The sequence below is a fragment of the Electrona antarctica genome, assembly GCF_951216825.1.
Source record: "Electrona antarctica genome assembly, chromosome: 5".
NCBI lineage: Eukaryota > Metazoa > Chordata > Actinopteri > Myctophiformes > Myctophidae > Electrona > Electrona antarctica.
In genome coordinates this window covers 48,633,998-48,660,857 of record NC_136810.1, presented here as the reverse complement: position 1 = coordinate 48,660,857, position 26,860 = coordinate 48,633,998, and the positions used below count along the sequence as shown (strand labels likewise).

Below are 26,860 nucleotides of genomic sequence, written 5' to 3'. Positions count from 1 at the left end.
TTTGTGGTCCTTTAAAAACAAACCTGCACAGTATCTAAATTTCCTTTTTTGAGTTTTTTTTTTTTCCTTCTTTTTTTTTGGTTTGTTCTTTTCTTACTTGGATTATCACACGTATTTATTAATTGTTTTTCAGTTTTGTTAAATCAACTATATTCATTAATCTGGTCTGATATTTGATTTTGTATTCAAATTGGGTAGACAAAATACGATTTGGCTTCAGCCTACACCTTTTTGGACCATTTTTAAAGTGCCTTTAAATAATGTACTACACTGTTTGTCAAAAAAGGGCCAAAATAAACAAAACGAAACAAGACAAAGCCAATGCAAGAGGGTTGTGTTGCGTTTGATCCTTGTTCTGCCATATAACGTATTCCTAAGAATAGGTTGATCTTGTGTCCTTTGAAGGGTGACTATCTTAATGATCTTGGCATTTGCAGAGGCATCAGAGTCAACAGTGATGTGAAAAGACCAGGGAGAAAAAGGCCAGCCGAGAGGAATGGCTTGGAGACAGCATACCGTGATGCCTACTGCTGCTGACAACTTCTTCAGGTGGGGCAAGAGCCTGTGGGTGTGCGTTTCTGTGTGTGTGTGTGTGTGTGTGTGTGTGTGTGTGTGTGTGTGTGTGTGTGTGTGTGTGTGTGTGTGTGTGTGTGTGTGTGTGTGTGTGTGTGTACTTGCGCGTGTGTGTGTCTGTGTGATAATCTCAAACACTGGGTCAGGACCCATTTGTGGGTCGTGGACACATTTGTATGGGTCCCCCTTTATTTTTGGTTTCCTACATTTTGTTTATTACATTATTTTAATCCCAAAAAAGCCAACTTTTTCATGAATTAAATGCTTAAGTAGTAGTGAAAATAGCCGATCTACAAGTTCACAACATGGCACAAAGCTTTGTGAACTTGTAGATCTGATGTGTTTTTCACTAGTTTTGGTCACAGGCTAAGGCCTGACTCACACCTTCACAACAGATTGATGTATAGCTGATGCATGAGACCTATTTACTGATGCAAGCTATGGTTTGACACACCATTTTTGTTGTATGAAGGGGAGGGCAGTCGAAACACAGCCGAAAGCCGTACAACACAAATGTTGTGTCAAACCATGTGACTTCCATTGGAAATGCATTGGGGCTAGATGTAAACAAACCCTTTGTTTACATCTAGCATGCATCAATGTTGTATGCTAGATCGAAAGGTGAGAGTCAGGCCTAATAGGTTTGGAAACCACTGGGTTAAGCTGTGTGATGCAGCAGCACAGTGACATCACACAGCTTCGATTAGAGTGGGACACACTTTGATCTCGCCGCAAAGCGGGGTGCTATGGGCTATAGTTCCAAACATTGGAGATGGAATGAGCATTGAGATGGAATGAGCACTACCGCCTTCCGCATTCCATTGTTACAATGGGAGTCAACGCTAGTGTCGTCACTCTCATACTAGATCACGCTGCGATTCCATAGAAAAGTACCTCTGTCCCCAATATGTCTGAGTCAGCCTCAAGGGACTGGAACTCTACAGCCTACAGCAGACACCAGCACAGGAGATAGATAGAAGTGCACACGCACACACGCACACGCACACACACACACACACACACACACACACACACACACACACACACACACACACACACACACACACGACGTAAACATACATAAACCCAAACAAACAAGTTTAGTTTAGTTAGTTCACATTCACAAGCACGTTATCAATCATACAAACTTCCCTTTCAAGACAATTAGAGACAAATTAGCATTAGCTTTTCTTTTTTCAGTTAGTATTATGAGCAGTACAAGCAGGCATAGTATTAATACGAGAGGAAGGTTAGATTAGCTTGAATACTTGTAAGCAAAATCCAAACCAAGTAGCAGAATTTATTTTAAAAAACTATTGATTTGATTAAAATACAGAAACAACAACCTTTGGTAAGGATCCACTCTGCAACTCTTCAAGACTGCTGGAGAGCAGTCGTTGTCGATTCCTGGACAAAAAACAAAACAAAAAACAATCCATGGATGGAAAGATTTACTTGTGTAAAGGAACAATATGTACTTTATTGGCACACATACAGTAATGCCTGTCATAGTAACTTTGATAGTGGCATTACATTACACAGTATGTGTCATACACTCCTACTACACCTGGCCAATGGTCATTTCCATCATATGAGGGAATATATTGAGTAGCAATTACCATTAACATTCATGTTATCCACTTCAAATGTCAATACAATATCTATAACACTGTATTATGGGTATTTCGGGGCGTGATCCGCCATTGCATCATGGGGTGAAAAGACGTTCCACGATTCTGCCAATAATCATATTCTTTGAGCCACACATCAGAGTTTTTGAGGGGTCAAACAAAGAATCACATGACGTTGATCCCCTTCCCCTATTCAGTATTTAAGTCCGACGTCATTTTGTAGTGCTACGTTACGTCCGGGTCCAAGTGGCACCAGCTCCCGTCCGCATCTCATTGTAAATAGAATATCTAAACGCGTGAATCTTTTTACAATGACGTTATTTTTCAGAAAGGAAGCCATTGAGGGTTAAAATGGGTCTTAATGCTTCCAACTCGAGTAGAATTATTAATGTTTTGTACAAAAAAATATGATGTGGAGACAATAAAGACTATTATTATCATTATTATTGAAGGTGGTAACAGTCCATTTGCTCAGTAAAATATTTCGGGGGCATATTGAGTGTTTGCAGGCTTGAGTATGTTGAATCTAGTTTGCATTAATGAGGATTTAGTTGACACAATGAAATAAAATGGCGATAGTATTCTGTGTGGGGCAGACGGCCTGTCACAGCCAGATTTGGGAGAGCAGCGCAGCTTTGTTGTTGCGAGGAAAGCGGTAAAATTAGACTTTCGTGGTTGTTTTCGTCTCAGATTTAGTCCGATGGAGCGTCACAGTATAACTCTATGGGGACACAAAAGCGACACAAAAGTAGGACCCGGAAGTATCTCAGGAGGGGGCACTCACGTCACAGCTAAAATACTGAATTGGCTCATTCTAGGACATGACGTATGTGTAGTCAGAAGAATTGTACGTAACATACCATGCTCCATTAAGGAAGGTAGTAACATACCATGCTCCATTAAGGAAGGTAGTAACATACCATGCTCCATTAAGGAAGGTAGCATCTCCTGCAGGAACCAACGATGAGTCCATGGAGTTCTGTATGCTGTGGAAACTGGCACACACAAGATGTTAAATTATAACGTTTATCGTGTGCGTGTGCGTGAAAAAAATTACATCCGTGTGAAGTGTGGGGCGCTCTAATCATCGTACATCATCATCAAGAATGGTGGTCCCTTATTGGCCAAGGGGGGGCACCGACATACCCAGCCGATTTGCTCAGACAATATGACGTAAATTCTCCACTCATTGTCAATGGCATTTAATGTTTGTGTTCAGACAGAACGTACAATATAGCCGTTTATAGGAGGGGCTAGCGCCCCTCGAAAATCATCTTGGACAAAATTTTACATTGAGGTGCCCACCTATCCTGTTACCGTCTTATACAGATTATACAGTATGTGTGTATTTCTACCTGGAGTCATGCAGTTCCCTCTGGAAGGAAGACGGGGACACCAGCAGAGGAGATGATCCTCTAGACGATATCTGAGGAAGACAAAATACATACTGTAGTTTCACTTCTTCACTAAACAGCAAAGCATTTCTTCAGGCGACTGGAGTGAAATTAACGCTCAAGAATTTACTGTGCTAATGAAATAGCAGTACTTATCAAGTCTGTGTGCGTGCGTGCACGCACGCACGCACGCACGCACGTACGTGTGTGTGTGTGTGTGTGTGTGTGTGTGTGTGTGTGTGTGTGCATGGATAAGCGTACCTCTGACCGTAGAACATCTGAGTGTGCTTTGTGTGTGAGTGCTCTGAGCTTCAGACTGCCACTCAGCTCTTCTTCACTACTTCCTGGTGAGTACACAACACATACAGTATAAACGTTTTAGTTCATGAACCAAAAGAGAAATTAGACATTTGCCCCGAGATCCAAACTAGTGAAAATAGCAGATCTACAAGCTCACAACGTGGCGCAAAAGGGCTATTTTCACCACTTCTTATGAAGTATTTTGTTCTGTCTAATTAATGGAGTTTTTTTTAAAATAATATTCAGAGAGCTATAAAGGATAGAGACCGAACCGGAGCGCTAGCCAAGCTATTCATTTCAGTGGAAGTTGCTCAGTGGCGTTTTGAAGCAGAAGTATAATTCGGAAGTATAATTATAACTCAATGGCTCGAGCGAGCGGAAGTTTAGCCTAGCCTAGCCCTGGACCTCAATTTTGAGGTCCGGGCTTACGCACGTGACGTCATGAACGTCTGTCCACCTTCATTAAAGTGCCGTAATTCCACATTTCGCCAGTAGGTAGTGGCAGCTTCAACGTTGGGTAGCCTTACTGGGGGCTTGATAATATTAATGACAAATAAAAAAAATGACAAAAAAACAAAAAATAAAGGGATATTTACTCGCGACCCATAAAGATTGGTGAGTCGACCGCGACCCACATACGTGTCCCGACTCCTGACCCACTGTTTGGCAAACAGTGGTATAATGTACAACACGTACCAGTACAATAGAATACAGGAAAGAGAGAGAAAAAGGAAATAAATCCAAACAGAATCATAAACAGAATCGAATAATACATTTGGATGCTGGTCTTCTTCAGTAGTATAATGGGGCAGAGGATAGTCCCACATGGACTAAATAGAACCGTACAGGTCCATATCATGATTCAATTTGTCTCTGAATTCAATTATCACTGAGGATTTTACGGTGTAAAACATAATTGTATATAAATGTAACACACCATTTCCCTAACATCGTTACACATTATCTCTGGAGTCATTTGATCAAGATGTATCAGTCAGATTTTTCTGATTATTCAAATTGGCATTCCAATTGGCTACGACAGCCAATTAGTTTGGTTTCATTCACACCACAAATTATAAAAATAGCCAGATATTGTACTGGATAATTCTTACCTTGTGTGAGTGCCATGACTTCCTTCATTTTTCTGTATTGGCCTAATAAATTGCTCAGCTCCTCTATATGTCGATCCTGTCATATAACGAAACAAGTAATCCAATTAAATAAATGTGTTTTTCCACAGCAGAATCAGGGTAATTAAAACATTGATACCACCCACTAGAACTACATTTTAACCCATTCTGGGCGGGAACCCCTTTTGGTGTTAGCGTTATGTTATGCTTTAGCTATTGAAAAATAGCAGATCTACAAGCTCATAGCGCGCCACCGAGTGGCGCGCTACGAGCTTGTAGGTCTGCTATTTTTGAAAAATCGAAGAACGACTGACATAGAAACATAGCTTTTTCAGAAAACTGTCAGGATGTAGAAGACATTTTTAGAATCTGATCTCAGGTCAAAATGGGTTAATACTATTAGACTAATAATTAGAGGGACAACCCTCCTCCCCCACTAGAAACACTGACCTTCTCATCATTTGACGCCAACAGAGACTCCATTCCCATCTTCAACCTGTGGAACTCTTGGTCTAAGAAACAGGAAGAAGGGTGTCATACAGGTGCTTACTGCGTTCGTTTCCTTGTTCTTCAGGGGAGTAGCAAAACGGTCGGACAAAATGAACGGGGGCGAGCGTGCTTTGGGGTGAGCCTTCCGGTTACCCTTCAGGGCATGCCTGATGAGATGTGATGTGTGGACCAATACGACAGCCATGCTAATACACTGACCAAGCAAAACAAATGGACACTGACATCACAGCTGGACATATGCCATCACCTGGCTGGGACAAATGTTGCATCGTTTCAGGCAATGTATTTAACCGGTGGGCTGCAGATACCATTCAAATGGTAAATGGTGCATTTATATAGCGCTTTTATCCAAAGCGCTTTATATAAATTGTGCATTACATTCACCGATTCACACATATTCATACATCGATGGCGGAGGAAACCATCGAAGGCACCAACCTGCTCATTGGCAGCAATTAGGGGTTCAGCGTCTTGCTCAAGGACACTTCAACACAAACTCTGGGAGAGCCTGGGATCAAACTGGGAAACTCACCATCTGGCCGCTCTACCGCCCACTCTACCCCTGAGCCACTGCCGCCCCAGACCCGATGTCAATTCTACAAATGCCTTCGAAACCAATAATTCATTCAATATCTTTTCAAAAATGTAAAAAAAAAATAGCAGATGTACAAGCTCGCATCGCGGCACAAAGTGAAGTGCTGTGGGCTTGTATAGCAGCTATTTTTGAATAGCCAACGCAAAAACATGTACCGTAGGTTTACTAGAGATGTGTTTTTTTTACACGAGGCATCATCTCTTCATCTTATGACATTGATTGATACTAACACACACCAGTACCAATTATTATTCAACATCCGCTCAAATACAGCAATGGCGCCTAGTCTTGTTTGTTGTAATGGTGACATAGACAGTTGTAATGATGACAGACAGTAGTAATTGTGCCCAGATGTCACACAACACCGATGGATAGATATTTAAAATAATATAGTGCAGACAATGTACAAAGACAATGAAAGGATGCAAAATATTATTGGAGCTTTTGGACCAATCTCAAACCAAACTCTCTGCTACACTTGTGGACAACACCACTTCCCTGAATAACCGAAAGTGGACACTCACTCACTCACTCACTCACTCACTCGTGTGTGTGACAGTGTGCACTTATTACATTCCAAAACCGCACATCTTGACTCTCATTCACAACGACATCCAATCATGCTCCCTGTGTAACGCTGCTAGGTTACAATGTTGACAGGGTACTGGCCACAGTGACCTGCAGAGTGTTAGAGAGGTAGGGGCTGAAATCCCGTAAGAGCGCACTTTTGGACTAAAATAGCAAAAATAGCAGATCTACAAGCTCACAACGCGTCGCGCTGCGACACGTTGAGAGCTATTTGCTATTACCTAATTTCGGGGCGCAACCCAGCATTCTTTAGCTAGTGGAGAAGCGGTGTACGACATGGATTTCTAAACAAATTTGTTCAACGCAAACGGCTGTGTTCAAGTTCAGGAGACTTCGGGAAAAAAAGCAATTCTCCTGAATGCTGCCTTCCGGCATGGCATGGAAAGGAGTGGCATTTGCATTTCTTTCACCATAGTAAATGCTGCATTCGTGGTCTGGAAAGGGCAGTTGTTTTACAGACGGGTAAAAGGGCAGGGGCCTGACTGGCCAAGTGGCCAAGAAACAGTCCAGTTGACACTAAGAGGTGGTAGCAGCTCCAGAAGACCACAGACAGAAACAGTCCAGTTGACACTAAGAGGTGGTAGCAGCTCCAGAAGACCACAGACACTAAGAGGTGGTAGCAGCTCCAGAAGACCACAGACACTAAGAGGTGGTAGCAGCTCCAGAAGACCACAGACACTAAGAGGTGGTAGCAGCTCCAGAAGACCACAGACACTAAGAGGTGGTAGCAGCTCCAGAAGACCAAAGAGGTGGTAGCAGCTCCAGAAGACCACAGACACTAAGAGGTGGTAGCAGCTCCAGAAGACCACAGACACTAAGAGGTGGTAGCAGCTCCAGAAGACCACAGACACTAAGAGGTGGTAGCAGCTCCAGAAGACCACAGACACTGGGCAACAAATGCATGATTTGTACTTTCCAGTTTCCATGTCCAATGGGGTAATTTTGTTTTTAAAGAAAACACACACACAGGAGGATGTATGTCTTTGATTAGTTCCGTTTCTCTACAACTGTGGCGCATTAAGTACTCGCTGTCCTGGAAATGTACACTTACACTTACAGCTGGAATAGGATGAGCCTCTTCGCCAATTCTACTGTAAATTGTACACATGGCAGCTAATCCTATCACGTTTTATGCTGTAAGAGCTGGACCGAAAAAGGCTTTATTTCAGACATTTAACCACCTAGAACACACACGCACACACGCGCACACATGCACGCACGCACACACACGGCAAGTGACCTACAGTGACATTAAACTAACAGTTTGGTTTGAAATTGGACGTAGACCCAGTCAGAGCACACCGTGCCTTACATTTGTCAATCAGTTGCTTGATATAGACCTCCTCTACAGCAGAGGGCAGCAGAGAGTAAAGAACAAGTCAAAACAGAAGCATGTGTTAATTAGCATCCATCTCTCTCTTGCACACACACACACACACACACACACACACACACGCACACGCACACGCGCACACACACACACACACACACACACACACACACACAGAACAGGTGTGCATACGGTAGCATACCTCTCTCTGTGTCACCTGGTGTGCAGCCTCTGGCCAACAGCTGGTTCTGCAGACACTCTATCTCAGAGTCCTTGGAGGCCAGGATCTGCTGGAGCTCCGAGATCTCTGCCTGTGTGTGTGTGTGTGTGTGTGTGTGTGTGTGTGTGTGTGTGTGTGTGTGTGTGTGTGTGTGTGTGTGTGTGTGTGTGTGTGTGTGTGTGTGTGTGTGTGTGTGTGTGTGTGTGTGTGTGTGTGTGTGTGTGTAGAGAGAAGGAGCACACATGTTTTATTGTCCTGCCAGTCATTAGTTTAGCGTCATGCACAGCTGGGTTCATCGTCATGCTGGCTTGTTGTGGTGGACATTTTGGACATTCCATGTTTGCCGCGGACAGACATACTGGATGAGTGGACAATATTACCAGAAACACAAAGAGCTAGCTCTAACAGGTCTAACTCTGAGTGTTCAAAATGGAACTTAATGGACCCTTATTGGTCCATTTGAACACTCAGAATAACCACTAGTACTAGTTGGACTCCCAATTATGCCATAGTGTCTTAGTAAAAAAAGTGTCCTGCATATTCTGAAGAAAATCTGGAGACTTGGCATTCAGTATATGGGTCTTATGATCAAAATAAGAACTTTATAATGGTGTGAAAAAAAGTCTAAAATTTCCCACGGGCAAGAGCACGCTTGTTTTTTTGTTTTTATCATCCTCTGACACCATTGCTCATTGTTTTGTATTCATCAAAGTGTTTTTTGGTGCTTTCGTTTACATTTCATCACATAAAGCGCCGTTGAGTGTTTAGAGAAGTGCTATACTGTATAGTATAAGTTTGATGTTTTATCCTTTTCTATTATTATTCCTTATAGGGACAAGGGGAGAGAGGACCATGGAGTGGGCTTCCGGCCACTAAAAAGGAGAGACGCACTCAGTCAGAGAGCAGATGCTGATGACAGAGAGACCACAACAACAACAACAACAACAACATATGGAGAAGAACTTAAGAACATAAAAGAAGCAACACTGGTGGTCAGACCCCCATAAAGACTCTAATGGAGAAACACACACCACAATGTAACACCATGAATGGGAACCGCTGCAGTGTGTGCATGTGTGTGTGTGTGTGTGTGTGTGTGTGTGTGTGTGTGTGTGTGTGGCAGTGGCAACATATCTCCTTATCTCCATATTTTAACTTTCTTTGTTGTTTTTTTCTTCGTAAATTAATGTCCTACTTCGTTATAACAGAGTCACACAAAAGTAGCAAAAGTAGCCGATCTACAAGCTCAAAACGTGTTTTTCGATGCAACATGTTTTGAGCTTGGAAGTCAACTTATGAATTTGAATACTGAAAAGTAACAGTTTTGCACATTGAGGTTTCCACCCGACGACATGCAAATGGCTTAAACAAAACGAAGCCATGTGAGTGGTCTGCTACTGTACATGTGCTGCTCAGTTTGCATGGCAAATGTGTACGTACCGTACTGTACTATATGAGATCCACTGAGAGTGTAATTGTACACTCTCAGGGGTTACATTAACAAAGATTATTTATGTTCACTCCACACACACACAAATACAAATAATGCTTTTCCATTTTGTAAGACATTCAGACAGATTGTATCACTAGCTGACAGACTTCTGTTTGGATGAATGCATAGATTCCCCATGTCCCTGTCCTAATAATGAGACTGTACTGTATACTGTACAGACCTTATTGGTTTTATACACTCTCAGAGTTACAAAAGGAATGGAACAGAAGATTTGACCGTGTAGAGATGCCACCTACATTACGTTAAATTACATGTTGTACAGCCCAGGGCAAATGACCCTTTTGGCAAATGACATCAAGTTTCAAGTTAAATCTTCATTGCCACGTCAACAAAAGTTGATAAAGATTTTTGTCCTGCTGCAGCTCAGGTCAAAAAGCAAAGGCAGGCTACTATCACAAAACAAGGAGGAATGTGAGGAAGAGGAGGAGAAAGGCATTATGGGAGAACAGAACATGAAGCGCCACAGACAAGGAGCATATTAGACCGGTGTGGGGCGTGTGCTGGAGTGGGGTGGGGTGGGGTGAGGTGGGTGCAGGGTTAAGGGGTGCTCCACCTGTGCACTGTGGCAGTGCTCCTCCCAGTGCTGTTTCTCCATCTGTGTTTGTTCCACTGTCAGCTTGAGGCTGGCCAGCTGGGTCATGAGAGACTGATAACACACGTGGAGAGAGTAAGAGATAGAGAGCTATAGAGAGAGAACACGACGAGATGTCAGGATGGAGAGAGAGAGAGAGAGAGATGAGACAGATGAGAGTTGGGAGGAGAGAACGTAAGATGAGAGAGGAGGAGAGAAAGAGAGACCATAGAGGAAGGATAGCCATGCAGATGAAATGAGAGGAGAGAGAGGTTAGAGAAAGAGAGGTGAGAAGGAGACAAGCGAGAGACGATGAGGACAGACACGAGATAGAGAGCGGGACGAGGAGAGGAAGGACATACAGGAAGGAGAGAGCGTGAGGCAAGAGCAGGATGAGAAGAAAGAGAGAGAGGACATGGGGAAGGGACACGTGGGGGGTGTGTGTGTGCGTGTGTGTGTGTGTGTGTGTGTGTGTGTGTGTGTGTGTCAGGAGTGATGGGGAGGTGAGTAAAAGAAGTGGAGGGAGAATGTGAATGTGAATGCAAGCGATAAAGAGAGGGAAGAAAGAGGAAAGCAGTCCAAGAAGAAGACAGAAAAACAGAGAAAAAGAGAGAGAGAGCAGGAAGGGGGCACTGTAAGCAGAAATAAAGAAATGGCAAATCGACCTTCAGTTTAGCTACTAGCATTGCAACTGTGTTATCAAAGGAAAAAAGTAACATCCATAAGTGAACAGATCTGAAGCAAGTGAAACAAGCTAAAATTTGTGCCGTCAATCCAACAGCCTCAGACAAAAGAGAAATGGGGCCCTATCTTGCGCCACCCCACACCCCTTATCCCTAAACCTATTTGCCATGTCTTATTTTTTACTATTTTGAAAAACATTTTAAAATTGTTCAACTAGCCGATCTGCATCGACAAGTTGTGAGCTTTTAGATTGGCTATTTGAGCTTTTTTTTTAAAGGTTTTTCAATATACTGTAGTAAAAAAAAGGCAAATAAGTTTATGGATAAGGGGTAAGGGATAGACATTCAAGATATAGTCTCGAGTCTTGTATTAGTGCAAGTGTGAAAGGTACAGGGTATGTTAGTTTGAAACATTCTTCACACAGCTAAATAAAGTTGAAACTGTTATTCTTCTGCCAACCGGTGGCATCAGAATATGTCACTGGGGTGGCAGTGGCTGCAGCTCTTAATGGAAACAAGTTCTCAGGGCTTTGTGTATTAATTCATCATTGTATAATTGGACCTCTGTTCTTTCTGCAAAAAGTGTCTATTCATAAATGGATAAGTTGGAAAATTGACGCGTTATTTTTAAATTATTTTTTTAACCCATTTTGACCTGAGATCTTCTACATCTTCTACATCCTGACAGTTTTCTGAAAAAGCTATGTTTCTGTGTCAGTCGTTCTTCGATTTTTCAAAAATAGCAGACCTACAAGCTCGTAGCGCGCCACTCGGTGGCGCGCTATGAGCTTGTAGATCTGCTATTTTTCAATAGCTAAAGCATAACATAATGCTTGGGTTAATGGGTTAATTATAGAGGCTACGCACACAACATCATCATACCTGAAAGTTACGCGGGAACGTCTACTGAGTGGTAAAAAAAAAACCCAACCCATACATCCACACAGAAATGTCAGATCTGATTGCATTAAATGACATTAAACGACGTTAAACTCACTTTGGCACTCACTTTATGCATATGCGCATACCCTCTATTCAAACCTGGTATACAAGTTATATAATTGCGAACGCAGTGAGCACTAACTATGAGAGCCAGCAGAACATGTCTGTCTGTCTGTGTGTGTGTGTGTCACGCTGTAACACCACCTGCCCGCCACCAGAGGGCGCAGCTGTATCACACACAAAAAAAACACACACACAAACTTATATATGAACTTAAAAAAAACATTAAAAAAATTAAAATAAAAAAGAGAACTTAAAAAAAAACTTAAAAAAGTACGTAATTTATTCTAATTGTTGTTATTGCAATTTATGAGATGCGTTCGCTTCCCGCGTTCGCACGTCTTACTAGTAAATATGTAACCCAAGTGTACGCATTTCTTTAGTTTTTGTCCCATACTGTAGTACAGTACCTTGGTGGTTCTGAGCTTCCTCTCATACTGGCTCTTCTCTCCCTCCAGCTCTCCCACTTTACTCTTCAGATGGTTCACGACCTGCAGTAAGTCCTATATACACACAAAGGAGAAACAACAACACCACACACGTCAGTCAGTTCAGACCAAACCACACAAACCAGTTTGAATGTCACAGATCTGACCATGCATGCACTCCAGTTCACTCCAGTTCACTCCAGTCTCTTTCTCCCCCATTCATTCTGAAACTCTGAAAATGGAAATTCTGTGAAAGAACGCACACATTTCCACTAGTGCTCAGGAATGGCCAAGGAAATCACCTCTACGTTGCTGAAGGGCAGCGGCACACACACACACCATAGAGAGGTAGACGTCAGTGGTGGAAAAAGTACGCACATTTTTTTACTTAAGTAAAAGTATAAATACTGCAAATCTGCAATGTAGAAATACTCTGTTAAAGTGTAAAAGTCTTGAATGAAAAATGTACTTGAGTAAAAGTACAAATCATCAAAATATACTTAAAGTACCAAAAGTAAAAAGTACTCATTGTGCAGAATTTTCACAAATTCAAAATTTATATAAAAAGAAATATTTTTAAAAATAGCGGATCTACAAGCTCTTGTAGATCTGCCATTTTCAAATGGCCGAAATGTATATAGGGCTGAAGTGGTTAAATGTATGTTTTGTAATAATAATCAAAATCTACAAAGTAACTAGTAACTAACGTTTTCATATTATTCTAGTGGAGTAAACGCACAATATTCTCCTCTGAGATGTACTGTAGACTGTAGTGGAGCAGAAGGCCAAGTAGTACTGTGAAGACTGGAAACACTACAGTAAAGTAAAGGTACCGCAAAATTGTACTTAGTAAATGTACTCAGTTACTTTCCACCACTGTGTACTTTAGACATTCAACGATGACACACCCACATTCAGTGCAGTTAAAGGGGAGGTAGGAAAGGTTTCCAAGACCGAACAGGAGAGTTATATCACAGGCATTACACTTTGGATGCAGTGGAAGGACCATCCCCTTTAAACAGACAAGAAGACAGACACCACACCGTGCGGTTATCAACAACCAGGATGAGCCTGAGAACACAAAGCAAGGAATAAAAGCCATCCAGGTTGTATTGGGGGGAGGGGGAGGGAGCATCCACCTGGAAAATATATGAACGTTTAGAAGAAAAACCAACAGTATTATTGTCAGCGTCCAACAAAATGTGGAAAAAACATCTCTCAAAAGTGTGCTTTGGGGAACTTGAGAGGATAATTCATCTTTTCCAATGATGTAGGCCTTCTTTAACCACTTATACCTATACACTTGCCCAGTGGGGTCCCTCAGGGTCTACATACTGTACTCGGTAACCTCCTTTTATTCAGTTTCCACCAGATCTCTTTGCCAGAAATAGCCGTTCACGACGTTGATGTGTGTTGCGAGCTGGACGTGGACTGATGGATACGTGACTATTTTGACATGTCCAGATATAGAGATGCTAGGGTGCATCGTGCATAGGGAGACCACTTCCATGCATACATGTTATAAATCAACAATAAAATAAACATGTAATGCATAAAGAAAGAACAAATCCAAAGCGATAGGTTGGAGGGAGTTTTCCAAATGCCTTCAGCACCTGAGGAGCAGGGTGAGCCAGGTGTGTGTCCATGTGCATTTGGTGGGTTTCTCTGTCCATAGTCACTTCACCACACAATGTTATATAAGCTAAGTAAGTTAAGACTCACAGATATAAAAGTATATTGATAGATCATAAGCGTTTTAGTTCTGTGGGGGGCCCCGATGGCACTTGCTATGGATATAATCTAACCAACGCATCTTCCTATTCAACAAATGCATCATGTAACAGTATGCACTATGCAGCAAACGTCTAATCTCTCTTTTGGGTCTCGACCTGAAACGAGACCCCCCCCACGAGACCCCCACCCCCACCCCCACCAACCTGTAGAGCTGACAGAGAGACAGAGAGAGAATGGCGGCTTCCCAACTGCAAACGCGGCCGATTGGAATCGGAACGCCCGGCCACTCCGTAGTACGTACCGAGGAGGATCCAAAGTAAACCCAGTCCCCACGGTGGTGGGCAGGAACTACACCCCTGCACCACCCAGATTTGTAATCTAAGTAATAAGCTCTGAGACCCCCCCCACGAGACCCCCACCCCCACCCCCACCAACCTGTAGAGCTGACAGAGAGACAGAGAGAGAATGGCGGCTTCCCAACTGCAAACGCGGCCGATTGGAATCGGAACGCCCGGCCACTCCGTAGTACGTACCGAGGAGGATCCAAAGTAAACCCAGTCCCCACGGTGGTGGGCAGGAACTACACCCCTGCACCACCCAGATTTGTAATCTAAGTAATAAGCTCTGTTGCACCTCAGCGTATTGAAGTATTTGGAAGGAAACTCAGAGAGGCCTAACAGGTCTAACATAAACAAAGAGTCCACTCCGTCCCCTCGTACACTGTATGACAGCAAAACAGACATTCACTGCAAGAGAGCTTTGTTAGTTTGATTTGTTGGAAAAGTCCAGATGTTGGCTGGTGTGCAAAACGGTTAGAAGGAATTTAGGAAAAAGGAGAAAAGGAAGGGAGGAAACAACGGGAAAGATGAGCTCATCCTCAGTCATGTCTGCCTACATGTACACTCTGTCCTCCTCCAATGTGCATTCCGCTGCATTCCTCCAGGCCACTGCCACCAGAGGGGCAGGGATCTGAGCCAACCATGCCCACTTTGGGACTCTGATCTTGGGCATGGCTGTCTCCCGTGTCCTCCTCCTGCTGGTGGTCCTCTCGCTCTTCCAGGGCACGCTTCTCCTGAATGCGAGTGCTGATCTCTTCCTGAAACCTGCACATCTGCTCCTGGAGCTCACTGATCAAATTTACCACGCACTGGGAGGAGAAATGGGAGGACGGGAAAGAGATGGAGGAGACGGAGAGAGAGCGAAGAGCAGATGCAGCGGGTGGAGGAGAAAGGACATTATTGATCAGGAGAGGACAGGGTGAAGTGTAGAGGGGGGTTAGAGAATAAGAGCACAGGAGAGAAGAGCAGAGAGGAGGAGATACAATACATTAACTTATATGTTCATCTAGACATTACTTGTGTACGTGTGCTTCCATCTTTTGATTACTGACTGCCATTACTTAGGCAACCTTTCAAAGAAACACATACAAACGCACACTACCACACACATACACACTACCACACACATACACACTACCACACACATACACACTACCACACGCATACACACTACCACACGCATACACACTACCACACACATACACACTACCACACACATACACAAACAGAAAGTAGCCACAACAGCCAAAAACGGTTCAACGAGAGAGGCATCCTGAGAATCCTTGACACAGAGCTGGACAGAAAACACTATTATCGCTACAATTGACACATACTGTACTTTTAACATATCCCGGCTGTTTTTGGGCATGTCGTTACAGGCAAAACATGCAAGGCGTTGTGAGTTTGTAGATCGGCTATCTTTGCCATGTGACACTGTCGTTCGACAAAGTGAATAAGATAGAGCTCAAGGGGTAAAATGTACCACAACAAACTCACAAGACAGCACAGAACATAGCATCACATCTCTATTGGATCACATTGTTGGAATAGCGTGAGAAACAGAGACACATATGCAAATGTACGCACGCACACGCACGCACGCTCTTAATCCATATCCGCTTACCCTAGCATACCGAATGCCTAATCATCAGTCTGACCTTATGGACCGCAGTAAAATCAAATTGGGGACAACAATTTAGTTAATAGACATGATGTCCCTGTCCCCAGACAAAAGTTTAACTGTTTAATAAACACTACAACATTATTTGATTAAAACACTGGAAAATATGGTGGAACTCACAAGCACATATAAAACAACATAAAGAGGAGAGACATATAGACAGACTGTGGCAACCGCATCACAGACAGTGTGTGCGTGCGTGTATGCGTGCGTGCGTGTATGTGTGCGTTGGTGTGATCTCTGGAGGTGAAAGTGTTTGGCCCTGAGGAATGCTATGAATGGGTGTCTGCCATTCCTCTCGTCTGCCCACTGGAGCCTAGCAGCTGTTACTAACCACAAACATACACTGTACCCACAGCACACACACACAGGCTATAACACACACACACACACACACGCGCACACGCACACACACACACACACACACACACACACACACACACACACACACACACACACAATATGCAGTTGATTGACCAGAAGGGTATCAGTTACCATCATTCACAGCATGACCAAAACCATACTATGCTACGCTACACCGGACATGTTGGATTCATCGCTAAAGAGTACCGTACCGTGTGTGTGTGTTACTGTATGTATAGAGCGTCGCAGTCCCGCCCCCTACCAGGGCCCAGGAAATGATTCTCCGTTCATTTTCCTCATAGACATTTCAAAAAGTATTTATTTAAAGACCTTTTAAGCCTCGTACAAAGCCAACTCTTGTCGTGACAAATCATGACAACAAACACATTTTTTCGGGCCGAACTAATAATTAGAAAGAAGAAGAAAACGGCAGGTTACTACAACATTTTTTTTGTTGTTTTTCTTCTTTGTAATTATTTGTTTGGTCCAAAATATTGTGTTTGTTGTCATGATTTTGTCACAACTCGAGTTGGGTTTGTACGACACTTATAAGGTCTTTAAATAAATATGTTTTGAAATGTCTATGGGAAAAATGCATTGGGAATTGTTTCCTGGGCCTGGCGTCGTCATGAAAGGGGGCGGGACTGCGACGCTCTATAGAGGGTATGCGCGTGACATCATCGTACCTGGAAGTTATGCGGGAACACCCACTGAGTGGCAAAAAAATACTTTCTGGCCTTGCCAGCCCATTCATCCAAACAGAAAAGTCCTGTCCGATTGCATTAAACAATGTTAAACTCACCAACATTGCAGCTGTACGGAAAGCTTGAATTATCCTCTTTCTATCTGCAAAGTTTTTGTTTCATGAAAATCCACCATAGAAACGTTATGAGCTACTTTCTGTCAAGAAATGTCCTGCATTTGATTATTTTGTTTTTCAATAACACAACATTTTGCTGCCTCCTGCATTATGTGACATTTAGAAACAGGTGCTACGCAGGACGGTTGAGTGATTTCCAACGAGCGCTTCCAAACTCCAACACTCCATGCTGCTCAATGTTTTGCCACTCAGTCTAGATGAGATCATGCATGTGCATACTCTCTATTGTAGAGCACCGTTTCCCAAACACTGGGGTGGGACCCATTTTCATGGGTCCCCTTATTTTTGGTTTCCTACATTTGTTTTTAATTAATTTCTCTCTTGGCTCATAAGCTAAAAAGTTTGGGAACCACTGATAGAGAGCAATAAAAAGTGAGGGAACCATAAAAGAGAAAATAGACAAAAACAGAAAGATAAAAATAAAGAGTTGGTTAGAGCAGGGGTTCTCAACCCGTGGGTCGCGACCCCTCGGGGGGTCGCCAAATTAGTTTGGGGGGTCCCCAAATTTATTTTTTTTCATTTTTTTTTTCAAGATTTTTAAAAAATAGCAGACCTACAAGCTCATAGCGCGCCACTCGGTGGCGCGCTATGAGCTTGTAGATCTGCTATTTTTCAATAGCTAAATTATAACATAATGCTTAAAACACCAAAAGGGGTTCCCACCCAAAATGGGTTAAGGTTATTGTGGGGGAGGCGGGGGTCCCGAGACATTGCCAAAGCATTTTCGGGGGTCCCCGGCCAAAAACGTTGAGAACCCCTGGGTTAGAGAGACGAAAAGTACCACCCACCACATCTCAAAACGATTAAAGTGTTTGATTGGCCTTGATATGAGACTGATGTGCGCTGGGCTGTACAGTATGTGTGTTCATGCGTGTGTGAACTGTGAACACACGGCTGAAAGACATCCAGACATCTGTCCATAAGCTAAACCTCAACCTCCCCTCTCTCTCACTACAGCAACACTGTACAGCTATGTAAATGTTGGTTTAAGGATATAGTTGGCTCACATTATTGCTTACTCTACTGGACACTATACTGGAGAGGCCGTGGGCGACGTGAGATTTCACGGTGGTCATTTCAGTCCAATGACAGCCAATGACCACCTACCCTCCTGTCTCGATCCTTCCCTCGTGGTAATTAGACTGAATTTATTTTTGATTGATGTTACTGTAGTAACGTCAAGGTTTGAATCTGTGCGTAGGGATTATAGTAGAATAGGTGTGAAATGGCGATATGCTTATTTTGTCTGGGATTAAAAAAAAGAAAAAGAAAAAAAAACACCTTTAAGCTCTCTTTTAGGGCCAACAGCTGTGAGTTATTAACTATTATACCACAGGTCGTTTCGAGGAAGCAATCTGATTGGTTGAAACGGCTTCTAGCCGTGGATCAAACCAGCACTATTCACCACCTAATCAAAACAAAGAATTCAGCTGCTCTGTTTTCCCAGAGCGCTAGCAAACTCGGTGGCTAGGCTAGCTAGTTTCTTGGGACATTTGTGGTCGTAGTGACTACATCTGTCATTAAAAATATATTTTTTTTTCAGCGATTTTCTTAGTTTTAAGGGTAACTGTTGTATAATTGCAATATTACACTCGAGGGTGTGGTTTAACGTTATTATTGCCACTTCAGTGATGCTTGCGGAACTCGACTTCGTCTCGTTCCTTACCGCATCACTGTCGTGGCAATAATCACGTTAACCCACACCCTCTCGTGTAATATTGCTTAACTCTAACTTTGGCATCCCTACTTTGGGCAGGTGGAAATGAAATGTTTAAAAAAAGCTTGTAGATTGGCTATTTCGTCTACAGTAGTTATTGGCTTATTGCACAATGACATTTAGGGCTTGATTGATTGATTTAATACTTTATTAACGCAATTGTTAACAGTAAAGGTAGTACAATCAAAGGTTATGCTAAAAGGATAACACAAATATCTCCAGGGGGCTTGTTGTTTCCATTGTGGTCCACTGTACTTATGAAACATAACAATATTTTTGATATCCAAAAAATATTGCACTAAAACCGCTGCTTTATTAGAAGCATGTTGTTATATTGGTTTTATGTGAATTGTGAGCCCCTTGTGTGAGCAGATAAATACAATAATCCATGAAGAGTTAAGTCACAGTTTAGGCTTTTTCTCACAGATGTCACACTGACAGTTACGTCCTGCAATATTTACTGTGTGAGTATCCTGTGCATTGTGTGGTGTGTGTGTGTGTGTGTGTGTGTGTGTGTGTGTGTGTGTGTGTGTGTGTGTGTGTGTGTGTGCATATGTGCGTGCGTGCGTGCGTGTGTGCGTGCGTGCGTGCGTGCGTGCGTGCGTGCGTGCGTGCGTGCGTGCGTGCGTGCGTGCGTACGTGCGTGCGTGCGTGTATCAGAGTGTGGGCATCTACATGTCAAAAATGCTTCATCTTCTTTATTAAATTATAAATCACAATCCTGGAGCTACGTCTCTTGTGATAGTTTCACGCACGCACGCACGCACGCACGCACGCACGCACGCACGCACGCACGCACGCACGCACGCACGCACGCACGCACGCAGGCTTGACCACGAGAGCTGTTCCAGACAGTGTCTTGCGGTGCCACTGGGGAACAGCTGGGTGTCACAATGAACAAAGCGGCAATACAAAGACACTACTGAAGACAAGCAAAGACTGCTCAGCTGTACAGCGGTGGACTCAACAGTGTGTGTGTGTGTGTGTGTGTGTGTGTGTGTGTGTGTGTGTGTGTGTGTGTGTGTGTGTGTACAGTATTACAAGGAAGTATCCCCATTTGTGTTGTAAGAAGAATGTAAATGCCACTGTGTGTCTAACATGATGCAATGGCCTTTAACGTGAATACAAACCGATGATGGGAGGAATATAAACCAACCAACCCTGACTGAAATAAACAGACTCCCGAGTACAGAGTATGGCGGGCGGATTCGACCGTTCTCTCTGCATTGAATCGGCGAAATCATCCGTTATCAGCACCTTTGAATAGGGCCAGTATGGCCATACTGGCATACTCACCCTTGGCTGAACATAGCCTGGTCAAGGACTCCCCCTGCTGAACGTGTCATTTCCAACTCTTGTCGGCGCATGGAAACTAGGGGCTACTAATATACTATTCTCTGCCTATCGGGGCGTAACTCGGACGGCGCTGAGTCGGGTCTGGACACGGCGCGCCTCCGTCAGGACATCACAATAGGTGCTAATGACTTACTGAAACAGTACGGGTCGAATGGGGTGACACTTTCATTATTACCTAAATCAAGCGGAATGAAATGTCAGGGTGTTTTTAGCAATAATACACTAAAAGCCATACAAAAGTTACAGTATATCATGATTATATAATCATAGCTATCAATGGTGTCGTCATGACAGTGACAGCATGAATGGAGGGTATGCGCATGACATCATCATTATACCCGGATGTTATGCTGAAACGTCTACTGAGTGGAAAAAAAATCTACTTTCTGGTCTTGACAGCCCATACATCCAAACAGAAAAGTCCTATCTGATTGCAAAAAACGACGTTAAACTGCGTTAAACTCACTTTGCCACTCACTTTATGCATGTGCATATCCTCTATAGAAGAGTAGTGCCTTAAAACCCTTAGTTGTATATAATACAATAATAGGAGTGTATTATTACTTTTATAACACAGGTGCCCATGATTAGCAGCAACATTCACTCACTCTCAATTTTAAGACAATATGTTGAAAATAAACATTATACAGAGAACTCCAATTCGTTCAAATGGGGAATTCCGATTTCATCATATTACATTAAAGCTGCTATAACTAAGCAATAATGTCAAATCTTTAATGACCTTTTTTTTTTGGTATTCAGACAGCCAGCAATGGGTAGAACGCTCCCAAAAAAATTTAGCCTCTGTGACACATCTAGGGGCCACAATCTGCATTCAAAGATGGTAAATGGTGCATTTATATAGCGCCCTTATCCAAGGCGCTTTACATAGATTAGATTGTTCATCAATTCACCCATTCACACACACACACACACATTCATACACTGATGGCAGCGGAAACCATGCAAGGCACCAACCAGCACATCAGGAGCAGTTTGGGGTTCAGTGTCTTGCTCAAGGACACTTCAACACTAACTCTGGGGAAGCCCGGGTTCAAACAGGCAACCTTGCGGTTACCACTCTACGCCTGAGCCACCGCCGCCCCGATGTTCCTAGAAGCTTTGTCATTGGTCGGAAAAAACCCGGTCGCAATGACTAAACCAATCAGGAAGTAGACAGGCAAATCGACCAATGACAAAAAAAAAGGGTAATAAAAATGTGGACATATTATTGCTTATAGCAGCTTTAAATTGTTTGAAGAGACATACTGTATTCTATAATGCATCTAAAATCAATGCCAACAACCAACTTCTTGGATGGCTATAAGCGATTCAACTACAAGAACAGCATGACATCAGCTCAGTGCCCACCAACAACACATGCTGGTGGCGAGGGTGGTCTTGTTCAGGGGTTCTCAACGTTTTTGGCCGGGGACCCCCGGAAATGCTTTGGCAATGTCTCGGGACCCCCGCCCCGCCCCCTCCCGACCCCCAATATAAATTGACTGCTACAATAACCTTAAACCATTTTGGGCGGGAACCCCTTTTGGTGTTTTAAGCATTGTTATAATTTAGCTATTGAAAAATAGCAGATCTACAAGCTCATAGCGCGCTACGAGCTTGTAGGTCTGCTATTTTTGAAAAATCGTGAAAATAGAAATAAATAAAAAATCTTTTTTTTTTTTTTTTTTTTATAATTTGGGGACCCCCTAAAATAATTTGGCGACCCCCCGAGGGGTCGCGACCCACGGGTTGAGAACCCCTGCTATAATGCATCTAAAATCAATGCCAACAACCAACTTCTTGAATGGCTATAAGCAATTCAACTACAAGAACAGCATGACATCAGCCCAGTGCCCACCAACAACACATGCTGGTGGCGAGGGTGGTCTTGTTGACACATGACAGCACTGACAGCTGTCTGTCTGACCGGGTGTCTGGGGAGACTTCTGATGTTTACATTTCATTATTCAGGCATGTTCGCTCAATCGCTGCTCATGGATCACGTTCAAAGAGATTTAAGCTCAACGCAACTGCCTTGACCGCCTGACTTCTGTTCACTTTTCACATTAAAAGCTGCACTATTTAACTTTAACCCATTTAGGACTGAGAACAGATTCTAAAAAATGTCTTCCAAATCATGACAGTTTTCTGAAAAACCTGGTTTTCAAACTATTTAATTCATGTCAAGGACCCCAAAATATATAACAATATGTAATTGGCCGTGGACCCCCCATCTCAAAATATGTTGTTTCAGGGACCTCCCATATCGCAAAGATTTGTGTTAAAAACGTTCGCTGTGAAAGAATATATATTGAAAGATTTGCACAAATTTTCACGATTTTTCTCTGAAGGCAAGAGAGAGATTATTAGATTTTCTTCTTCGTTTTGGCCAGGTCTAATATCACAAACCGCTGGACCAATCAGCGCATAATATCTTCACATTTTATAGTTTTTGAAATATGTAGCTTGAATTTGATCCTCAATCCATGGGGTCATGCGGTCTGAAACCAAACCATAATGAAAGTATGGAGTCATATACTGTATGTCATAGACAGACATCATACTGTAGACTGAACACCCGGCCGGACCGACCTACAGTACAGTATGCGTGTGACTACAGATGTAAATGAGCTCTTACCCAACTCTGGCACATTTACATCGAATTAATGTGCATAGTCCCAGGCAAAATGAATAGTTAATTCATGTTTTACATTTCAAATTGTTGGCAGTACAAGCACACAGTTTAAATCAAGCTTTTGAGTCTCCCGCAAAACAACTGTGAATATCGGCAGTGACCTGATTCCATAGAATTAGGCTAAACTGGCACCTCTACACTGGCCTGATGACATGTTGGAGTTGACCAATGACTTGAGAACAGAACAGCCCTGGCTAACATCAAACTCACATTCTCACAATCACATTCCATCCCTCGTGGAAACTGCTCCAGTGGCATGTACTCTACAACAGGTGACATCACACAATGAAAACATCTGGGGACCCTTTCCTCATGTATTTCAGATTACATCAATTGATAAGTTAATAAATTACCAGGCACATAAAGGCTCTTAATTCACAAAATCCCATAAGTTAAATACACCAAGAATCTAACGTCTGCACATTTCTGTGTCTGGGAAAGCCATCTATTTTGGTTAAAGTGCTGGCTAGCTGAGACCACAATTATTCACTGGGGGAAGTTGGTACTGTTTCCTTTGGCTCAACGACAAACCCACCGGCAGATCACCCACAGACTACTGTACAACCTGATATACCTGCTTTTATAATGTCATCCATTTATTTCTGCTAACTGACTGTTAAAACCCATTTTGACCTGAGATCAGATTCAAAAAATGTCTTCTACACCATGACAGTTTTCTGAAAAAGCTACGTTTCTATGTCAGTCGTTCTTCGATTTTTCAAAAATCGCAGACCTACAAGCTCGAAGCGCGCCACCAAGTGGCGCGCTTCGAGCTTGTAGGTCTGCGATTTTTCAATAGCTAAATTATAACATAATGTTTAAAACACCAAAAGGGGTTCCCGCCCAAAATGGGTTAAACCCTCTGGACTTAGTAAACTGGACCTGAGTTGGCTTGTACTTGGACCGCCTTTTCCGTCTAGAGTCTACTCTAGACCAAATCACGTCACCTATACAAGCTCACAATGCACATTGTGAGCTTGTAGATCTACTATTTTTGGCTAATGTTCCCCCCGGAATATGAATGCTATATAATAGGGTTCAAGTGGTATACAATACAAGTCTACATAGGACTATCATGATATACAGTATAGGTGCTTTGATGATTCTGTACTTACTAGAGTAATTAGAATAGAATTTGCCAAGTACATAACTGTGAACTGTGATTTGCGAATTTGTTCTTTTGGTTTATAATGTGAATTTGTTCTTTGTATTTGTTTTTATTTTGTTTTGTTTTTATTTTAAATTGTATTTTTAGTTGTACATTTGTATTGTATTTGTTTTATTCAGGACCCCAGGAAGACTAGAGGCTCAGTCATGTGTCTCTAATGCGGATCCTTCAATAAACATAAACACAAACATAAACTAGAGTAAGAAGCCAGAGGGGAAAAGAATAGCTCGTCTACAGCAGTGACATCTGTATAGAATTTACATTATACAGACAGATACAAGTTTGACGTACAGTCAGTGTGTCGTATAGTGCTGCTGTCAGGCAGAGTCCAAAACAGCTATCAGGAAATGGAGAAAACAAATAACCCATAGATCCTTTGTGGTTATTTGTCGGAAGCTCTTGTTAATACTTTTCATCGGTTCAATATTTATAGAACCCACAGACAGACTGAGACACCTGGCATCTCTATTATGGGCACATCATTATAACAACCATTACAAAATGGTTGCCCACATCTACAGTATAACAGTTACATTAATTGTCTACAATAACGTACTATAAATGTAGTAATCTCCTGAGCATAGCAGTTTGCTTGTTACTGAGTAAAAGTCTGTAAAAGTCAGGTAAACACTCAGGTTTTGAACGTGTAGCAGGAGTTGAAAAACATAACTTTATAGGTGCACACACGCACACGCACACACACACACGCACGCACGCACGCACGCACGCACACATTTAGTTTCCTTTACCTCGGCTTTGTTCTGCTCTGACAACGAGTCCCGGTTGTGCGTGTTGGCGTGCACTTCATCCATGCCGACCAGCTTCAGCTTGAGGTACGAAACCTCGTCCATCAAATCCAGCTTCTGAGTCTCCAGCGACGTCCTGCTGAACAGCTCCTGGAACGCAAATGCAGGCATGCATTACATACATGACTGTAGTGTATACACATACACAGACAGACGCACACACGCAGAGTCCACATAGACATTAAGACAGGGAGACACACGTGAATAAACATGTATGTTGTACACACAAAAACACAGCTACTGTAGTGTAATGCAGTCAGTATGACACTCAGCCAGTATGACACTCCACTGGGCACAGTATTCTTCCCACACTGGAGGGCTGGACTGGGCTTGGGGCCAGGACCCCACATGGCTAAATATATACTCATACAGGCTAGCTAGGGACTCTATTAATAAATCCCTCTGTCTCCCTCTGGAATGGTAGGAAAAAACAACAAAAACAACAGAGAGAGAGAAAGAGAGAGAACTATAGAGCATAAACAGAGATAAGGGGAGCGCTATATGCTATTGGACTATGAAAAGGTGTGTACATTTCTATCCACTGACTCACGCTAAACATGCACGTCTCTTTCACAAGACTGTGCGCGGGGCGGTTGCTTTCATTTCCTTGTCCAAACTACTAATCCAACTTCCGCTTTTTTCAAAGCCTGGCTTTACGTTGTGTGATGTGCTAGCCCTATTTGAGCCTCTAGGTCCATGATCCATGGGAAAGGCAACTGGCTGGGGGCGGAGAGAGAAATTATAATTTCTGATGAAGATGAAAAAACGCATACTGTATGTTCTCCCTCCTAAAACATGAATTGTAAAGTGCAATGGACAAAGCAATGTATTGACCTGAAAACCATTTTTTCTGGTTAACAACACAGATTTGATGTAAAGGGGGAAAAAGAGAGAAGTCACCAAATAAAATCAATCAATAAATCCATCAATGAATCAACAAGCCAGCCTCTTATGCCCGTGTCCCTCTAACATATTCAGAGCTCCTCACATACAAACCTACATTAGCGTGTAAGATCTTGTGGGATAATTAATTGTGGTGAGCTACAGCTCCGGTCAGCTGCATTCTATTCCCACTTTTTTCACATTCCTCCTTTCCTCTGCTGATTCTATTACATAACTCACCAGCTGAGTGGATTTTGCAGCAAATTGAGCCTGAGGTATAAACATGGGAAACCAACTGAAAAGCATAAAGCACTGGTTCCTTTTTCGAGCTCTGGATCGCTAGCATATTTCTAACAATCCTCCAGGACACCCACCCCATCCCCCCCTGTCGCTGTCCATTCTCTGTCTCACAGTCAGAGACAGAATGACAGGAACAGACAGAGATGCTATGACAGGGTATGGCATGCGTTGTTATCTTACAGACTATAGTATTCATCAAGAGATTAATTTCACTGGCACAGACTTACTTTAGGAGGTGATAACTAGTCAAAGGAGGCCATGGCGATATCTATTCAGACGCGCGCGCACACACACACACACACACACACACACACACACACACACACACACACACACACACACACACACACACACACACACACACACACACACACACACACACACACACACACACACACACACACACACACACACACACACACACACACACACACAAGTACATTGGTGACTATAACTGACTATAACTATA

General features: G+C 42.8%; 1 protein-coding gene across 2 annotated transcripts in view; it reads right to left on the bottom strand.

Moving 5' to 3' along the window:
• The window catches only part of ppfibp2b (PPFIA binding protein 2b), a 156,980-nt gene that overhangs the window by 23,435 nt on the left and 106,685 nt on the right, over nt 1-26,860 (bottom strand). The window contains exons 6-16 of one of the 2 annotated variants that reach the window (XM_079501459.1): nt 25,153-25,299; nt 15,098-15,349; nt 12,451-12,543; nt 8,254-8,362; nt 5,479-5,540; nt 5,011-5,086; nt 3,860-3,942; nt 3,560-3,630; nt 3,125-3,199; nt 1,920-1,980; nt 1,468-1,518 (exon numbers count right to left, since the gene is read on the bottom strand). In XM_079501459.1, the coding sequence (XP_079357585.1) occupies nt 1,468-1,518; nt 1,920-1,980; nt 3,125-3,199; nt 3,560-3,630; nt 3,860-3,942; nt 5,011-5,086; nt 5,479-5,540; nt 8,254-8,362; nt 12,451-12,543; nt 15,098-15,349; nt 25,153-25,299 (1,080 nt within the window). The remainder of the gene's footprint in view (nt 1-1,467; nt 1,519-1,919; nt 1,981-3,124; nt 3,200-3,559; nt 3,631-3,859; nt 3,943-5,010; nt 5,087-5,478; nt 5,541-8,253; nt 8,363-12,450; nt 12,544-15,097; nt 15,350-25,152; nt 25,300-26,860) is intronic. The other variant, XM_079501460.1, reaches the window with a different exon arrangement.